At 38.9% G+C, this 19,209-nt stretch overlaps 2 protein-coding genes across 3 annotated transcripts in view; one reads left to right on the top strand and one right to left on the bottom strand.

The window, feature by feature from the left end:
* The window catches only part of osi (electron transfer flavoprotein regulatory factor orsai), a 125,619-nt gene that overhangs the window by 43,493 nt on the left and 62,917 nt on the right, over positions 1–19,209 (bottom strand). The gene's annotated exons all lie outside the window — the stretch shown is intronic.
* LOC145987780 (synaptotagmin 1-like) overlaps positions 1–19,209 on the top strand; it is a 102,770-nt gene that overhangs the window by 39,579 nt on the left and 43,982 nt on the right. For both annotated transcript variants that reach the window (XM_083122468.1, XM_083122467.1), the window contains exon 2: positions 18,059–18,144. In XM_083122468.1, coding sequence (XP_082978594.1) covers positions 18,063–18,144 — 82 coding nt within the window. In that variant the 5' untranslated portion in view covers positions 18,059–18,062. The remainder of the gene's footprint in view (positions 1–18,058; positions 18,145–19,209) is intronic.

The following is a 19,209-nucleotide window of genomic DNA, read 5'->3' as shown; positions in this document are numbered from 1 at the left end:
GACATGAGATTGGATTAAAATATTCATAATGAACTGACTTAATAGAATTATGAAGTAGCTACTTTGTCGTGCCTGCTAACATTTTTTTTTAAAAAAATACTTGACCATGATGGCACAGGCCGAATGCATGAAAAGCATTAACAAAAGTGTGTTACGTGTGTTGCGCTTTAAAAATGTAGCAAATTTTGACTTCATTTGTCTGTGAAGCATGTAGGCTGTAGATGCTAGTAACTTTTACTGGTGAAATGTGTAAATTATATGCATTCACAAACATCTAAACCTTAATGCAATTAAAAACAATAATAATTTTCATATTAATTCATTTTGTAATTTACGTGGAGCAGGACCAATTTTCGTGTAATGACCCAAATGCATTCTTTAACACCTGAAATTCCACCGCCATTTCGCAACTCAAATCTAACTGACATACATTCACTTTATTATTTATTTCACTTTTTCTTTCTTTTCCAGTATCTAATTATACACTTAAATTATTTTCACACTTTATTAATTATAATCTTAGTACAGTGAGATGCATAAGTATTGCTTCGGCAAATAATCCGCCACTATTTTTAATTAAAGTTTCCCTTTCCTCTTAAGTGTCCTTAAGGACTGGATTTTTACGTATTCTGGTGAAGAGGTTGTCTGCAGCTTGTTTGGCGTTTTGTTTCAACACTGCGTAAAACAAGGAGAATAAACATGACGATGGACAATTTGCTTGGTAATACTAATGCATTCCACTCTATCACTAAAGTTCAAATCACAAACCCTGAGACCTTCTGTAAACAAAACCACCTGCATGCAGAAAGCATTGCAAACTCATAGAAGTAAAATAATCCACACGAAAATCCAGCCTTGTTACAGGATTCATTACGTAAGGTAAAACAATGGCCAATTTGTAGTATGGGATACGCTGCCGCAAATGACGTCTCACTTTATATCCAATGCTCTTTCTTTTTTTACTTATTGCTTCACCTTTATGGTTAACTCTTTGCACCAGTAATCATTTCCCATAAATTTGGCTTCTTTCTTGCATGTGAATTGAATATATTTTACTTGCATTTTTATAGACAAAATGATATAACATGGTAATGTATATTTCTAAGGATGATATAGATAGGAGTTTATTTGAAATTTGTTTGTAGATTTTATGTAAATTGTATCTTATGTACATAAAATATATAATGGGCATAAACAGCCATATGCATTGCTGTAAGTCCAATAAATATATTGATGGTGATGATCAAAACAAGACAAAGAAAGTTCGTAAATTTATTGCGGTTGGAAACTTTGACAAGCATCCTAATAACTATTTTTGTTCCACCAAATATAGTGCACTTCGTAAAATAACTTGGTGACATGGCAAGGCAAGATAAGTGTGAACATTTTCTAGTAATATGCATTGTAACTTTCAATGAGCTTAGAGATTTCTGTACATAATGATATTTTATAACATTGGTTATTTTCTAAAAATAATCATGTGAACAGCAAGGAAGTAGTGCAACTTAGTAATATTGCCTGACTTATCCTTAGAAAAATAACATGCCGAGTTCTATGCGTGCGGGAAGGTCTCCTTGTTCTCAGAGCTTGTTTTCAAAACACCAGCAAGGACAGCCTTTGAAAAAGGGTGAGAAACAGATTCTACTCAATATTCATGTAACGTTCTGTCAGTGGTATCCTGAGAAACCAGTAAATGAAGTGGTTAAGTTGGTATCCCAGTGCAGTGGTGTGTCAGTGTCTGTAGTTTTAATGGTTATGAAAGAGAGAATGACCGGGAGAGTAACAATGTATGCGGCTGCATATTCGTCTGATGTTTTGAGAGCGGGTTCTCACATTCAGAGGCTGTTATATAAAATGAATAGGTGCGGCGAACTATGAGTGTAACAGCAGATGATTGCGGTCATGAATCAGCTGACGCGGAGTGATACATCGAATGGGTGAGACCGTTTGTTTACAGAAGGTCTCAGGGTTGGTGATTTACACTATAGAATACTATCTCTGTTCTCAACCGGAAATCAAGCTTCTCTCCTGGGATTGTACATCCGGAGAGATCGGTAACCTGATAAAGAGCTTTGATTGGATCTTGGTGGTGATGACGCTGATCAGTTGTGGCTTAGCACAAAATACATATTACCGTAATAATCTTCTTTAAACACTAAATGAAATCCATAGTAGTGGACATTATCGAATATTAACTTAACAAAAGTGAACTTTGGAGGCAAAATCATAATAGGGGCATTACAGCGTTACGCGTGTGTCATTTCACTCACAAAATGTAATTTGAATTTTTGTTTTAAGTTCACTTTTATGCACAGTTATGTTATCAGGACTGGGCCTACAGTTTAAAGTGGGATCCGAACCACTATGTGCATCCACCGAGTATCAAACTCGCCACTCCTTGATTAGAAGGCGACGACGATACCACTACGCCATCGGGGAGGCCACGCAAAATGTAAGCTTCTAGACATGAGACTGAATTAAAATATTCATAATGAACTGATTTCATAGAATGATGAAGTGGTTTGCGGTGTCTGCTAAGAAATTTAAAAAAAAAATTAATATGATGACATAGCCTGAATGCATGAAAAGCATTAATGAAAATGTGTTACTACGTGTATGACACTTTAAAAAATGTAGCAACATTTGTCTGTGAAGCATGAAGGCTACAGATGTTAATAATTTTTGTTGGTGAAATATGCAAACATTTAAACACAGTGGCGGCGATTGGGCTCCAAAACTAGGGGGGCAAGGTGCAAAAAGCAAGGACAGTTTACTTTTCCTTGGTACATAAGGTCTAGCATAGTGCAGGGGCAAAAGTGGCAAAAAGTAGGGGGCGGGGGGCAACTGCCCCCACCTCGCCCACACTAATCGCCGCCACTGTAGCCTTAATGCAACTATAAACATTAATAATTTTCAGATTAATTCATTTTGTTATTTACATGAAGAAGGAAACCAATGCCCCATAATGTTACGCAATACTGCAAAGTTGCAACAAAATTGATCATTTGATTTAAATTACATTTAGGTCTGCGTTGGCGCTTAACCAATTCAAGTGATATATACTATATATACGTATAGGTACATAAAAAACCTGAGTCTATAGGTATTCCGGGCACAAGAGAGAAAGAATTGATCCTGAGTACCCCGGAAATATTAAAGCACGGAATTCTAATTAAGCGTCTTGGAACGACCTTCATTCCGGAGGATGAAGTGGAAGACTGGTGAAGAGGCAACGTTGAAGCTTGCAGAATGGATGGATGGTCATTTTTCATGCGAGCGAAAACTGGCCCTGGAGATTGGCGGAAAGGAAGATGGAGAGTATTCGCGAACTATGTCATTACCGAGATGATTTGTAGCTGCAGGGCTATAAATCAAGTACATGGGTTGCAGTCATCGATATTAGACTTTAAAACCCCTTGAATCTTCGCAGATTTTCCGTGTAGACACAGTAAGCAATTTGTAACGTTCTTTTTCGATCTTTCTCTTTGGATTTTATTATACATCGCTTCACTACAGAGCGTTCTATTTAAAAGAAACAGCACGAGTGTAAATAATAATATAAGATATATTTACAATATGTTTTACAGTAAAATATTCCCTATCCTCCCCACCAAGCGCTTGCTCAACGGAAGAATAAAGGAATCGGGTTACACCACAAACGACATATGTACTCGTCAACGTGAGGCCCTGTTTTAAATTGGACGCACTGTAGCCTACATCTTGGGGAAATCTATGTAGCCTATGTATTTTTATGACTTCACATCACTTTCCTTACACTTTTGATTAATCACGACGATGAGGATGAACTGATGGCAGGGATGATTTGGCAAACACAATGACATAACCTTATCCAGGGCTCCAACAAGAGACCTCTGGCTTCGTAGTGCGTTGCGCTGACCACTCTGACATGGAGACCGGCCAATTTAACGCTACTGATCCGTCTATCTGTCTGTCTATGGCGGTCAAACAATTGAAGACTAAAATTGGTAAACGCTGTAAGTGCCACAATAATTCAAACACCGTTTTACACGTTAAACTGTGAAATGTGCCATGCTTTATAATGCGGTAAGCGTGAAAAGTGGCTGGTAGCCTTCTAAGTAGTTCAAAGGGCGTGTAAAGAGATCACTAGTGTAAACGTTCTTACGGGCTGATGTGCTGAACGATGCGATTTCCCAACACTTTCGCCTTTGGCACTTACAACGTTTACCACTTTTATTCCTCAATTAACACAACAACCGATACATTAGTCAATGCTGCAATATCTCCAAAACTATTCTAGCTCTATAAACATGAAATTTGGATTCGAATTCCTAACAAATGACGAACGAAATTCACGCCATCGAAGCTCGACAGTGAACAGTCTCACTAAGCGAGTGCTCAAATGTTTCCTGCACATTATCTAAAATTCTATCTGACGATAAAAACTTCATGAAACGAGAGTTCACTCAACTCCGGTAAGTAATTGCTTTAATGACGTTTCGCAACTCCGCCCCCATCCTTTCTCCCACACCGCCCCCTTAAAAAAAACATTCAGTACTGCCAACTGATGAAAATCATAATTGCGTGCTTTCGAACTTGGTCGTGTCGTAGGATATTATCAATCATTCGCTTCGCGACCGTCACATTCTTGGAAATATTCATCACACATTGCTGCAATACTGTGTACTTGGAAAATTTATAATACACAGGGTGTTGTCGCGCAACACCGACGAACTTTCACAGCGTGAAGATGACCGCAAGTTGACCAACTTCCTTTTGTCTTTCTCGTTTCGACGCTACGAGCCCTTGAAAACCAACATTTTCTATCGAGTGTGTATAGAACCACGCAGCACATGTGTGTGGCGTACTCTACGCCACTGAAGGAATTGCTTTTGCTCCACCAGCAGCGAGCAAGAGACTTAGAGAAGCTTCAATGAGCTTCCACAGATAGCGAAAGGTGAATATTACCCTTACTAAAAGGTTTATTCCAGGGTTATAAAAGGTTAAGGGACGCATAAATTCTATTGTGTTCCGCAACACAACCCGAACGTTTTTTCTCGCACAATTTAAATATATCCGGAAAAAAGGTTCCTGGACCGTATTTAAATTTATCCGGAAAAAAGGTTCCTGGACCGTATTTAAATTTATCCGAAAAAATGTTCCTGGACCGTATTTAAAATTATCCGAAAAAAAGGTTCCTGGATCGTATTTAAATTTATCCGGAAAAAAAGGTTCCTGGACCGTATTTAAATTTATCTTGGAAAAGTTCCTGGACCGTATTTAAATTTATCCAAAAGAAAGGTTCCTGGATCGTATTTAAATTTATCCGAAAAAAAGGTTCCTGGACCGTATTTAAATTTATCCGAAAAAAAGGTTCCTGGACCGTATTTAAATTTATCCGGAAAAAAAGGTTCCTGGACCGTATTTAAATTTATCCTAAAAAGGTTCCTGGACCGTATTTAAATTTATCCGAAAAAAAGGTTCCTGGATCGTATTTAAATTTATCCGGAAAAAAGGTTCCTGGACCGTATTTAAATTTATCTGGGAAAAGTTCCTTGGACCATATTTAAATTTATCCAAAAGAAAGGTTCCTGGATCGTATTTAAATTTATCCGGAAAAAAAAGATTCCTGGATCGAATTGGAATGCTCTAAACATTAAAGGTTCTTTGCGGTCAAAAACCCACTTACACTTGCTGATTTTCTCTCCCGGACGGGAACTGAATTTATTTAAAATTCGTGGACGTTAAACAACCCTGCTTTATTCCTCGTATACTTGAAGCCGTAATGCAATTTTAGTCTTTTTCATTTGCTTAAGCCATTTAAAGCCGGAGGAGGTAATAAAAAAAGCAATCAGTTAGCATTTACGTCGGTACTTATGCATTTTTGTCCATGACACTTGTTCACTCGTCGACCTGGAGATCGCCGAGATGTTGACAACTTCATTATTAAATAGTTAGTGTTCATTACGTAGGTACATGAAGGTTGGTCCATTCTCTTGGTCTGTAGATATAATGACGCAATATGAAAACTGAATCCAAAGTTGTTTAAATAATGGATCTTCCTTTAATTAGATTGTCTGGGACATAATTGATATTTAACCCCTTCCTTGCAGCGACGTTGAAGAGAAGTGCGGCCAAAAAAAAATCGTCTATATATAGATGCAACCGCAAATTCGTGTCATCGTAAATAATGCAAGATAAGTGTAAAAAGGCTTGCCACAAAATGAAGCTAAGAAAAACAATCTATATATTGACTGCCGCAAATAAACATTCCATGTTAGTTAAGGTCAAAGGTAAGGTTCCTCTCTGCATACAACACCATGCCATGCCTTCAAGGCACATTTAGAGTATGTGAGGGTAGGACCCCACACCCCCACTACATATTCTCGATCTAGGACATTTTATAGGTGATGTGATCAGCACCACGCTCCGGCCGCCTTTACCCTCCATGGTGCCCCCAGGTACACATTGATTTGAGGCTGTGTGAGCCCCAGAGCAGCTTTATGCAGGGACTAGGCCGATAAAATTCTGATCTCAGAAGTTCCACCCTAGGAATAGAACCCGGGTCTCCCGCATTGCAGTCAGACACCCTACCAACTATAACACCGCGGCTCTAATTCCATATTGCAAAAATATATTTATCAGGAACAGACAAAGCATCAACAATGTATTTTTGATTGAAATTAGCCCACATAGACTAATAATAGCATGAAAAAGTGGTGTCTGTAAAAATGACTTGACGCAATACAAGACCCGTTAATTTTGAAATACCGTATATATATATAGACGCTCCGCAAAAAAATGTCCAATTATAGAGAGATAATGGGTTAACAAACTAATAAACATTGAATTAAATTGAAATATCACGAATATGAAAAGTAAAACTATAGTGTAATGCTCAAAGGCATGCATTGAAAGAGTTAGTTTGTTAACCAGTCCGCCGTAGCTCAGATCTAAAATAAACTAGTTTGAGTTCTTGTTTTTAAGTCAACTTTATGCACAAATAGGCTAATCGATACAGGACCTACAGTTTAAAGTGCGATCCGAACCATCGTGCAATATGCCTACAACGGGTATCAAACCCGGGGCTCCTTGATTACAAGGCGACGACGTTCCACTAAGCATAGTATACTTAGATCAATCACTCTATAAATCATTGCATTTCCTCTCAACTGATGATAAATTATGTCTTATGCCACTCCCTGGTTCTGCCAATCTTTGATTATTGTGACGCGGTTCATGGAGTTAATTTAGCAAAAAAGAATGCAAAATTGTACAAAAAGTACAGAATTCTTGCATACGTTTTGCATTTCATTTGAAACGAAAAGATCACATACTTCCCTGTTTAAACAAGCTGAAACGGCTGAATATGTCATGTCGCAGTAAACTACATCTGCCGTGCACATTATTCAAAATCACGCAAACAAAAAGGCCGATATACTTACACGGCAGACTCCAATTTAGACAAGAAATACACAACTATACGACTCTACAAAAACTTCATCTGGACAACTTGTCAGAATCTATATTCCTGCCATCTTTCGAAGCTACCTCTGCATATTGTTGGAATGTACTGCCAGCAGATGCTACCTCGTGTTCTACATTAAATAGCTATAAAAGGTCAGTAACAAAAGTATTTCTCGATGAGCAGGGACAGTGTCAGTACACATGACTTGAATCAGCATACTTGCGTTGATACATGATACATGAGCAGATTTGAACCAGAAACGAATATTTATTTGATTTGTGAGTAAAATTGTCTTTATATGTTTTATAGTGTTAGTCACTAAAATGTTTAGGAGCGATAAATGTAATTGGTTACTTGCATCTATTATAGTAGTATTACATTTATGTTTGATTGATTGTATAAGTTTCGGGGGTTAAGTGGTAAAATAGCCACAGGCCGTACTTCGCCCATGAATAAATAAATTCTCATTCTACTCGTGGAATTACTTGCAAGCACTAGTAGCGGACTCTGGTCTCAGAAACAGCGGCGATGGTACTTGACGCACTAACCACTAAAAGCTGCTTGGCAAGCTCTCGAAGGGCTGTTTGCACCACGGGATTTAGTGGTAATTTAGTTTTGTGTAATATTAAGTTAATTTATTTACGTCGAACTAACATGAACATAAGATTCTATTGAGACAAATGAATTTTGTGTTGGCAATGTCTGTTAAATTTAATTCATAATTATAATAAATATTATGCATAAACATAATAATTAGGAACTTCACTTGTTACTCGTATCAGCTGAAAGTAACTATATTTTGTTGTTCTATAAATCTTGCATTGCTCTATTTATGTTTTACCTCTTCACGAAATAATAATAATAATATAAATGTTATTAATACGAATTTTTAATAATAATAATAATTATTATTATTATTATTATTACCCGCGAGACGGTTGGCGTGCTAGGAACCATCTAGATGTAGAGGAATGCCGAGAGCAGTGGGTTAATGCTTTAATTTTCCAGTTTCAGGAGCAAGCTCGACAAATGAACGGCTGAATGAAAATGGAATGGGGTCATTTTCCAAACACACACACAGAGCAGGCCATGGTGCAGCTTCGTTACTAGGGCGGTTTGTGGGGAAGCTTGATAGAGATCAGCTGGTACACGCAGAGTGCGCTACAGGTCGATAGCTTGCAGTGTTGGCAAGCCCTCGCTTGCCCGAATTCACGAGGTTTTCCCCGCTTTATAGCTCTCTCGTTTTGTGCTACGATGGTTCATATTTGCATACAGTCATTATCCTTAATTTTCAAGCACTGTGGGCCTCAAAAATTACTGCGGTTATGCTACATAAACTGGAACTCGAATTTTCTTTTTTACCTTATACGCAAGGATGTATTTAAAGCAGTGATGCGCGTCTAGAAGGAAAAAAAGCATCGGATTTACATATGGAGAGGCCCGGGGCAAACAACATTGCAATTCAAGCTGTACATGGGGGTCATGAGAATTGAATGTGTAATGCGCGAAAATGGACAATCCGGAAACGTAAAATCGAGGTTCCACTGTATGTGTACACACACACACATTATATATATATATATATATATATATATATATATATATATATATCGTGAGAGAGAGAGACCGCCAGGAAAGTGAAAAGAATAATATAGTACGTCATATTATAGTTTTAGTTTACGGTCTTCTTTAATATTAGTGCACAAACAGCAACTAATTGAGTTTCTAAAGAATCCATCCATATACAAAAATAATATCGTTTTTGTTTCAAGTGTGGGCGCTGCTTTACTACATACTTATTTGTCACTTTCCCGCATTGTAGTCACCGACAATAAAAATGAGACACGTAGATCCTTATATACTGGCTTCCCTGCAAGGCGTTATGGGTGTTATCCAAGTCTACGGCGACAAGTGGATTTCAATAGCAAATTTTCGATGGCAACTTCTACCAACGCCGTAGAGTTAGGCAACACACATAACGCCTTGCTGAGTATTTCTGGATAGGTGCACCATTTATTTTGGTACCCTGAAAAACTAAAATAGTAGTTCTACTTTTGTGAGAGAGAGAAAGAGTGTGTGTGTATGGACATACGCGTATCAGTGTCTGGAAGTAAATAGTTACTACCAATACGTTACTTTGTAGTATATTGGGCACAATTATTCCTGTAGTCAGAGAATCGTTATTAGTATTTGTATTATGGTAACAAGGAGAAAATGAAACATGCACTTTAAATACATGTATTCTAATACCAAAACGAAGTATTATTTTATAACTTAGCATTAATAATGTCTTGATGAAAACGTCAAGAAAGATTGGTAAATTTTGACCCTCTCTCTTTTTCCAAATGCCCCTGCACATACTATCACAATAGCCACTGCTCGGTACCTTGTACAGTCAACGGCCAAGACAATGGTAGGCAAATTGTCCACTGCTATTTCAATTACTTTTTTATTCTACATCCTGTGTTGTTTTAAGGAATGAAACTATGTTAGTTCGAAGCAGGCATTGTTCTCTGCTAATTGATTGATTGATTGATTGATTGATTTAGCCACAGGGTCCGGCTCTCTGCTAATTGAAGTCATTATTTTAATTCATTGCCATCACAATATAATACAGACCGAATTAAAATGGTGGTGGACAATTCGCCTACCGTTTCTTTCGCCGTTGAGTGTACATCACATCATCAAGAACAAATCGCACAAATAATGACTCTCACTGTATTACGAACTAAGCAAGAAAGCAAATATATATATGCATTCCTGTGCAAACTGACAACAGTATTTAGTCAGCTTAAGGGGGCGATAACACTTTAAAGAGGGTTGGCGGGAGGCGTACTATTTTCCAACTTTGTCTCTGTTCGTTCAACGTCCCCTTTCCTCAGTGTCATGACTAGGGCTTCAGAAGAGAGGATCCTACTGACACCGCATTTAGTTTTAACCGAAAATATGACGTGTAAGCTTATAACTGGTAGGTCAAGTTCTGCCAGCTGCCACATCATTGGTCACATTCTTGTACCTCATTTTTGTTCATCTTGTGGCGGTTTCAAAACCATTTTCTCTTCCAAATCGGTTGTAACGACCCTAGCGAAGTACCCCTATGTCTGACCACCAAGCGCTTTATGTACAGAAAACCCAACTAGCATTGCAATTCTGCAACTTCTGCAGCATTCTATGCATATCAAAAGATCGAGCAGTGACGACAAAGAGAAAACGAGATAAAGATTTACGGACGTAATGTCTCGTGTTCTTCACTTGAAGTAATTATCGAATACACGGTATGTTTGTCTAGTGCTGCTCGGGAACGAACCTGATGAAGTTGCTTCATATTTTTGCTCCAAAAATCATTAATTGGAAAACACGATTTTTTACATTGATAATGTATCTATTTTTGACATGCGTATTTTGTGTTAATAAGCAATGAAATTGTTATGACAGATATTGAGTCATTGGTTATTTATGGATTGACGATTAATTTAGGAAGGAAATAGGCATACTGGAGGGTCGATAATGTAATGGTAGATTGTTGGTTAGTGTACAGAGCTTTCATCAGGGAGACGTAAGGCATTAATTTTCTCCATCTCCGAAGAAGTGTGCAATATTGATTTCCGAACATTTTGACAAGGAGACACACAGCAATTTTGATATTTTAATATGTACGTTCATTCTTAACTATTACGTTCTCTAACTCTGGAGGACATCCACCAGATACTCGAGAGGAGGGAAGGATATCCTCTCAAAAGGTCCCACAGCTGCAAATTTTGATTCTACTCCACCTGTAGATTTTGTCTGTTCCAACTGCCTCATGAAATGAAAATCTAACTAAAACACAAACAATTAAAAAGGAAACAGGGATCCCTCTGTTAGCGAGAAAAAAAGCATAACTCACACCGAAGGTTCCAGGCAATAGTTCTCTGGCTTTTTGCGTGGGTGTTCATTTTTATGCATCCCATCTTCAACTTCTTCTAAACATCACTCATCCTCATCGTCGCGATTAGCCTAAACGACATAAAATAATAACAATATTGAAAATGCAAGACAAACCTTTCCACACATGTCACCTCAAATCGCGAGAACTAGCAATATCAAGAGCAGCAATAACAGACTACATTACGAACAATAACATAGAAAGATAGGCCAAGGAGTCACGGGTCCGATGGCCGGTGGAGGCTCGTAGTGGTTCGGATTCTAATTTAAACTGTAGGTCGAGTCCCGATTAGCCTATCTGAATATAAAGTGCATTGATTGATTGATTGATTTAGTTTATTTTACTTCGCGTTTTGTGCCTCTTGGCTAATTTGCGAAGATGGAGATGAGTGATGAAATGATGAAATTGATGAATGGACATTCACAAACAACCAAGCCTGAGCGGGATTCGAACCCGGGACCCTTGGCGTCGCAGCGCTATGTGCTAACCACTCGGCCACAGGGTCCGGCAATATAAAGTACACTTAAAACCAACACGATAGCGCGCTGGGCGGACATTTAGAGACACAGACAGACTAACAGACATGGCGAGGAGGGGATACAGAGTGTGGAGATACGTACATCAGCATAGGAAATATTTCTACGTAGCATCTTTGTAAATAATAATATTTCCATTAAAGCTGCAATGAGCAGTGATTTATCCACACATCAACACACCTAACACCAACCAAATATACTTAAGACCCCCTAAAAGTTTCACAAAGGCCCAATTTATGATCATTTTGGTTATAAATTCACCCTTACACCTCTCCACAGTTGGGAAATTTTGGATAAACCTCCGGCGATAAGAATAACTCACTCAGTCTTACCCTCAATTCGTTGAAAATTAAATTTTTATTTCATCCACGTATTTGACATGAGCAGTAGAATTAGAAAGCGATATTTATGCAGTGTCGGTTGGTTTGGAGTTTTGGTTATACTGACAGACTACCATTCGGTCAATCTGTGTTCGATTCCGGCATCAGGGAACCTTTTTGTGGTCTAAATCCAACCCAGCTGATAAATAAAAGGTTCATATTTCAGCGCTTGAGAAATTTTCAAACTTCCTGAATTGTATCTCGCTTCGTATGTCGATAATCTAAAATCTAGAAACATGGAAGTAAGTGCATTGTCCCGAAGCAAGTGAATTCCACTTTGACAATATATTCACGCAAGTGCTGAAACAACACAATTATTTTATTAGCAAGGAGCATTTATTTATAAAGATTGAGAGCCTTTCTCGGTTCTCAATGTTAACGTTAAAGCGAAAACGTCAATATCCCCTGGTGACGGCACTTCCAATACTGACACCATCAAATGCTTATGTCTAGATTCTTTAATATTGTATTAAAGTGGTCTTACTTCGATACTTAAGTTGGCGTGATCAAATCCAAGTCATTTTTCCCCACACGTCACATGGAAACCATTAAGAGCTATTTTTCTCTTTGCACCGTGATATCGATATCGTAGATTAAGGAATAAACCAAAGCTTGCAGTTCTTACATGGCACAGTGGGCCAGAATTCTGAAAATGGGGACAAAAATAGAATTTTCTACTTTATAGCAGAGACTTCAAACCAGGGTTGTTAAAGGTCCAGGAACCCGTAAATTCTAATGGGTTCTATTGGGTTCCGCTGCAGGACCGGAACCTTTTTTCTCGCACAATTTAAATTCGGTCCAAGTTGCGTATTGTTACATTGAAAAAAGGTTCCTGGCCCATATTTTAATTGTTCCTGAAAAAAGGTTCCTGGACCGTATTTAAATTGATGTGGGAGAAAAGGTTCCTGGACCGAATTGATATTCATTCTGGAAAAAGGTTCCTGGACCGAATTTAAATTCATCCGGAAAAAAGGTTCCTGGATCGTATTTAAATTGATCCGGAAAAAGGTTCCTGGACCTAATTTAAATGCTTTCAATATGAAAAGGTTATACACTGTCTAGAACTCATTTACGTTTGCTGATTTTCTCTCCCAGTCCGGAATTGAAATTACTTACAATTCCTGGACCAGGGTTTACCGATTAAAAGTTGCCTTCTAAAAATGTCCGCAAGTATGTTTTACATTGGAATGTCACGCTCCTGTTGTAGATAGCGTAGCACAGGGAATAAGTAATAACGCTGTTGTTCTGTCGTGGGCCAGGTTCAAAAACTCCCTTTTCGAAGAGTTACTCGCAATGGACCATATTAGCATGGCGTCACATTGAACTCAAACAAACCCGTTATGTGTTACTTCGGCATCTGGTCCAGGAACTGCAGCCAATAGGAGCCGCCCAGCAGATATCACAACAGGGACGGGCAATGCTGCTATAAACTACAACCAAGTGCAAGGAACGCGCGCGAGAGAATGGAGCTTCATGGAAAGGGGCAACGTGGCTGCACCGTTTGCGTTTCGCCCATTTCTACCTTGTACTTTAGATTCTCGAGACAGCCAGCACCTGGATTAGTCTTTCATGCTCACAAGTGGATAATTGTTTATCGTCAGGTCTGTAATCGATCCAAGTTGCGTATTGTTTCATTTGAATACGGAACTTGGACCCTATTTAAACTAACTCGGGAAAAATCCTGGACCGTATTGAAATTGAACCTGGAATAAAGGTTCCCGGACCGTATTTAAATTCATCCGGAAAAAAGTTCCCGGGGCCGTATTTAAATTGATTCAGAAAAAAAGGTTCCTGGACCGTATTTAAATTGATCCGGAAAAAAGGTTCCTGGATCGAATTGAAATATGTTACAGATAAAAAGGTTCTTTGCGGTCCAGAACCCATTTACGCTTGCTGATTTTCTCTCCTGGACCGGAATTGAATTTATTTAAAATTCCTGGACCTTTAACAACCCTGCTTCAAACCATTAGTTCCCTGTAGAACAATGATGAAGCTTCCTCAAAACGTAAATGTTAACGTAAATGAGGATTTAAGGTGGACAAAACCCATGCATTTGCCAAATGCCATTTCGCAGACATCTCGCACACAGTTTCACCCATTGAGACTGGTGTTGAATTGTCAGAACGTTATCTGTGTGAGCTTCAGCTGCACATATTCTACATATCGTCAAGGTATGCACTTTCTGTGGGTAGAGTATAAATTAATTTACTGTATTGTGGGCATTGATATAAGAGCAGGTTCATACGCTGCCGTTTTTATCTGAGTTGCAATGATGTGTGTTTATTCCCTTTGACATTCAAAATTTGTGAGATGAGGTGAGATGAAGATATTTACGCCGAATGATTCAATGGGTCTTATAAATGCAACCAAGAGAAAACTGGCTGCCAACTCGTGTCAATGCGCAATTACGAAATGTAAAAAGAATGTCAGTTGCACACGGCTTCACACTGACAAACATGCCTGCATTGAAATAGAATTGTATTAGAATCTAATACACTGCTGTTTGTGAAAATTGAAACACCCAGAAAGAATGGCCCGAATGAATCCAAACTCGGAGGATGTGTAGAACAGTGTACCAGCAATAAGTGATTAGGATTGCAGAGAGATGGCGTACACGTAGGGCCAGCAGCGCCCTCTCTTGTGTGATCGGAAAGGTCAGTGTTACGCGAAGCTCAGTCAGTGAAGAGCCGTCAAACGAAGTGGAAACGTGAAAGCAAGCGCCGGTATGTCCCGTCGACGTCAAAGGGCGCAATATCAGCATGTGAGTGAGTTCGAACGGAGCAGAATGCTCGGTCTCCGGGAAGCGGGTTTGTCATACCGTGACATTTCGGTTCGTATAGGGCATGCTGCTACGACAGCGATGCGTGTGTGGTACCAGTGGATAGAAGAGGGTCGTTTGCAGTGACGGGCAGGTACTGGACCACGCAATGTGACCACAGCACGGGATGACCGCCATCTTGTCCGCATGGCTGTAACGGACCGTACAGCTTCGTCCACAGTGTTGGCTCGACGCTGGAGTACTGCAACGGCTTTGAACCTGTCTGTGTCGACGGTTCGACACCGTCTGCTGCGGGCTGGACTGGTTGCACGCTTTGCATTGCGTCGGCTTTCATTGTCCAGAAACCACAAACGCCTCAGACTGCAATGGGCACGTGAACGCCGTTGCTGGCATTCTGAGTTGCAAAATGTAGTGTTTTCGGACGAGTCCCGCTTCAACTTGTCCTACAGTGATGGCCGCATACTTGTTAGACGCTACCATGGTGAATGCAATCTGGCAGCCTGCATTGTTGAGCGGCATAGCAGACAAACGCCAAGTGTGATGGTTTGGGGCGTCATTGGATACAACATGCGATCTCGCCTCCTACGTATTGAAGGCAATCTGAACAGCAACCGCTACATCAGGGGGGGGGGGGTTTAGAGCCCGAGGTACCGCCCCTCCTTCAGGCAACTCCACGTGCCATATTTCAGCAGGACAATGCCCGGCCACATCTGGCGAGGAATGTGCAAGCCGTCTTCAAAGAACACTATCGCCAAGTCACAGTTTTCGTGAATATGCGTTGGAAATTGCGAAACATATTGTAGCAGAATATTTCTGGTATTACTAGTATATGCCCGATGACACACAAAATCTTGGTGTACGGTCCAGATGCCATAGCAGCAGCTGTTCTTCCAGTCGGCAGCTCTCTAAGGAGGCACAAGAAGCAAGAATCAAGAAAATTAAGACAGTGACTTTCCAGAGAGCTCCCGAATTTCTATCAATGGATATCTTATGCATCATCTGCTTATCTCGTCTGATCCACTAATATCAAACCTTCGGCCTTTGCCTGCTAAGAAATCATGCACGCTCTCACTCTTAGAAGAAATCGCTCGCTTGCTCGACATCACGAAGTGTCAGATGAACCCCGACAATCTGCCTGACCAATGGAAATGTTTGTCCACTGGAGTTTAAGGTTAATCTCAGTCAGTATATGAACACAGTGCACTATAACATTTATTTTGTAGTGTAACGGAGGTGAAATTCACTGCGCACAATGCACCGTGCCCTGAAGGAATATTGGGGAATGTGGTAGCTCCACACATTCACGATCTTGTACCTTTGTGGAGGTAATGCAATCAGCGCCACGCTACTTTATTTACCTTATTATTTTGCACTGTCATCATGTGAATAATGAACAGAATTTCAATCATTTTATGTTTTTCATGTATTATATTCTGTTATTAGAAAAACTGACAGCATAAAGTATCTCTATTCATCAATTCAGATTTTTGGCCCCATTTTCAGAATTCTGGCCCACTGTGCATGCGTGTATGTGTAGATAAACGTGTTGACACTCCACTCAGGAGTACCTCTAGTGAACATATTGGGACGTAAATATCATAATCGATTACAAAGATGCCAGAGTAATTTCTCTAACATCTAAAGCTATGGTATCCCTAACTACATAAAGTACAGAATTTTCATTCAGCCTCTGAGAACAGTAACTTAACCATCTATAATTTTCCCTTCTGATTGGATAACTAAGCTAAAATTATATTTGAACACAGCGACGAACACTCTATTTGAAAGGAGACTGGCAGGAGCTACAAAACACACACACTTTCATATTTCAAGTATGTATGTATGCAATGGCTAGGGGAGTGGGTATTCGACTGATATTGAACATAGTGTTGGCATAGCGTGTGTGAAAAGAAAGATAACATATAATTCATAGAAACTCCTTGAAATATGAAGGGGTGTGTAGGTGTTTTGTAGCTTTTGCCACTCCCCTTTCAAAGGGAGTGTTCACCATATGCATGTACATATGGCACTTTATTTTTGATATCACACTCACTATGTTGACAAAATTTACAATATCAGATAAAGTACTGAACATTTTTGACAGGGGTAGCATATGTTACTGCTGGGTATATGGAGTCCGTGATTTATCCACACATCCAAAACCCCAAAACACTTCCTCAAGACACTCCTCAACACTCCCCTAAAATTTTCCACAAAGGTCCAATTTATGCTCATTTTGGATTTTAAAGTTACCCTTACACCCCCTAAATACGAACTTGCACCTCCCAGATGGAAAATTCTGGATAAACCCAAATATGGAGTGTTCACTACTGTTTGACCATGATTAGATTAGATTAGATTAGATTTATTTCCATCCATTTGATCATATGAGTACAAATAGCACTATGATATGGGATAGGTCAATTACATGTATAATTTTGAGTACAAAGGAATTAACACATACTTAAGCATATTAAAAAGTATAAAAGAGTATAAAATAACATAACATAAAAATAGAAGAAAGATCAAAGGTTATGTCTATTAATGAGAAGAAAAATCAAAGGTTATGTCTATTAATGAAAAATATGATCTAAGTACTCCTCTGTGCTGTAAAACAAATACTTCATTAGCAAGCTCTTTACTGTCATTTTAAATTTATTTGGATTATGATTCTTGAATTCCTCTGGCAGTTTGTTATAAAGTTTTACACCTTGAAATCCTAGACCATTATGTGTTTTGGATGTGCGGACAGTAGAAAGGTGGAGGGAGTTATGCATACGAGTGCTGTATTTGTGTATGTCTAGATTTTTTGAGAAGATTTCAGAATCTTATTAATCTGCAAGCTGTACTTGTAAAGAACTGCTGAATTATAGTTTTGTACTTATTATGCTGTAACACTGATCAATTCTAAAAAATTACTTGTAATTCTCAATATAAAATTACTTACCTTGTCTTTCTTGATGAATAATTCACATTTCTTCCACTTTCCAGAAACATGGCGCCCAATATTTTCAAGAGGGAAGCACCTGCAAAAGAAGAAGTACTCGCAGCTACTAATGAAAATGAAGTTAAGCCAAGTAAGTAACCTTATTATATATATATATATATATTACAAAACACTGATGTTTAAAGATGAATTTCACATTCAAATACATTTGATAGTGGAATAGGCACACGAATGGGGAGGACTTCATTGTCTTAAAAAAAATAGGTCAATATAATTATTTTGCTCCACTTTCCTACCCCTAATGAGATTCAAAACGCTTTTTCTGGAGCCTGAACACTCATTAAAGAACTCATGGGTGAATCATATGCTACAGTGTTGCCTAGCAGTCTGTTACAAACAGTGCTTGAAGTGGAAATTGTTACGTGCAGGATGTTAGCTCTAGCGTAGGAGCTAGCTAAGGGATGCATGTGAATTTTATTTATTTATTGAACTCAAAAGGTACATACTTAATTACAGTCCATTAACAGAGAGGCAACGAGACAGCTGGGGAGATGCTTTGCATAAATTTTCGTAGTGGGGGGGATCAATCCCCTTCCACTTCAAGCATAAGTAGAAATCCTTCATTTGCAGACGAAGATGGGACAGTACTCCATTACAACCCACCCCATCATGTCTGCTAAAAGTATTATGAATAGTATGTAGAATAATAATAACAGAACCATGTGGATTTTAATGAGATTGGCATAATTTGAATGACTTATACAGGGTGGCACGCGGGAGTGGGAGATTTTGACAATGCCATAATGCACAGTAATACGTAATATATATATTGTTACATAACTCAGGACATAAAAAGGTTCATGTATGCCTTTTGCAAAAAACAAAATATAACTCACGGTTTGAAAATAACATCCTCTAAATGGCGTATCATGTCCAGGAACGGCGATATGAACTGGCCTGCAAGATCGCCAGATCTCACAGTGTGTGATTTCTTTTTATGGGGATATTTAAAGGATCGTGTGTTTACCACTCATCCTTGTACACTGGAGGAACTAAAGGCTGAGATATGTGAAGATATTCGGTCTATCACTGCAGAAAGTTATGAGAAACATCCATTCCTGAATGCAGGAATGTTACCTCAGGGAGGGACGTTCGATTTACCATCCTCTCGTATGCATCCGTATTAAGAAGTACA

This window comes from Lepisma saccharinum, chromosome 5 (genome assembly GCF_977018435.1).
Source record: "Lepisma saccharinum chromosome 5, izLepSacc3.1, whole genome shotgun sequence".
NCBI classification, from domain to species: Eukaryota; Metazoa; Arthropoda; class Insecta; order Zygentoma; family Lepismatidae; genus Lepisma; species Lepisma saccharinum.
The sequence above is the reverse complement of the archived record's forward strand: the minus strand, read 5'-3'. Positions and strand labels throughout refer to the sequence as shown.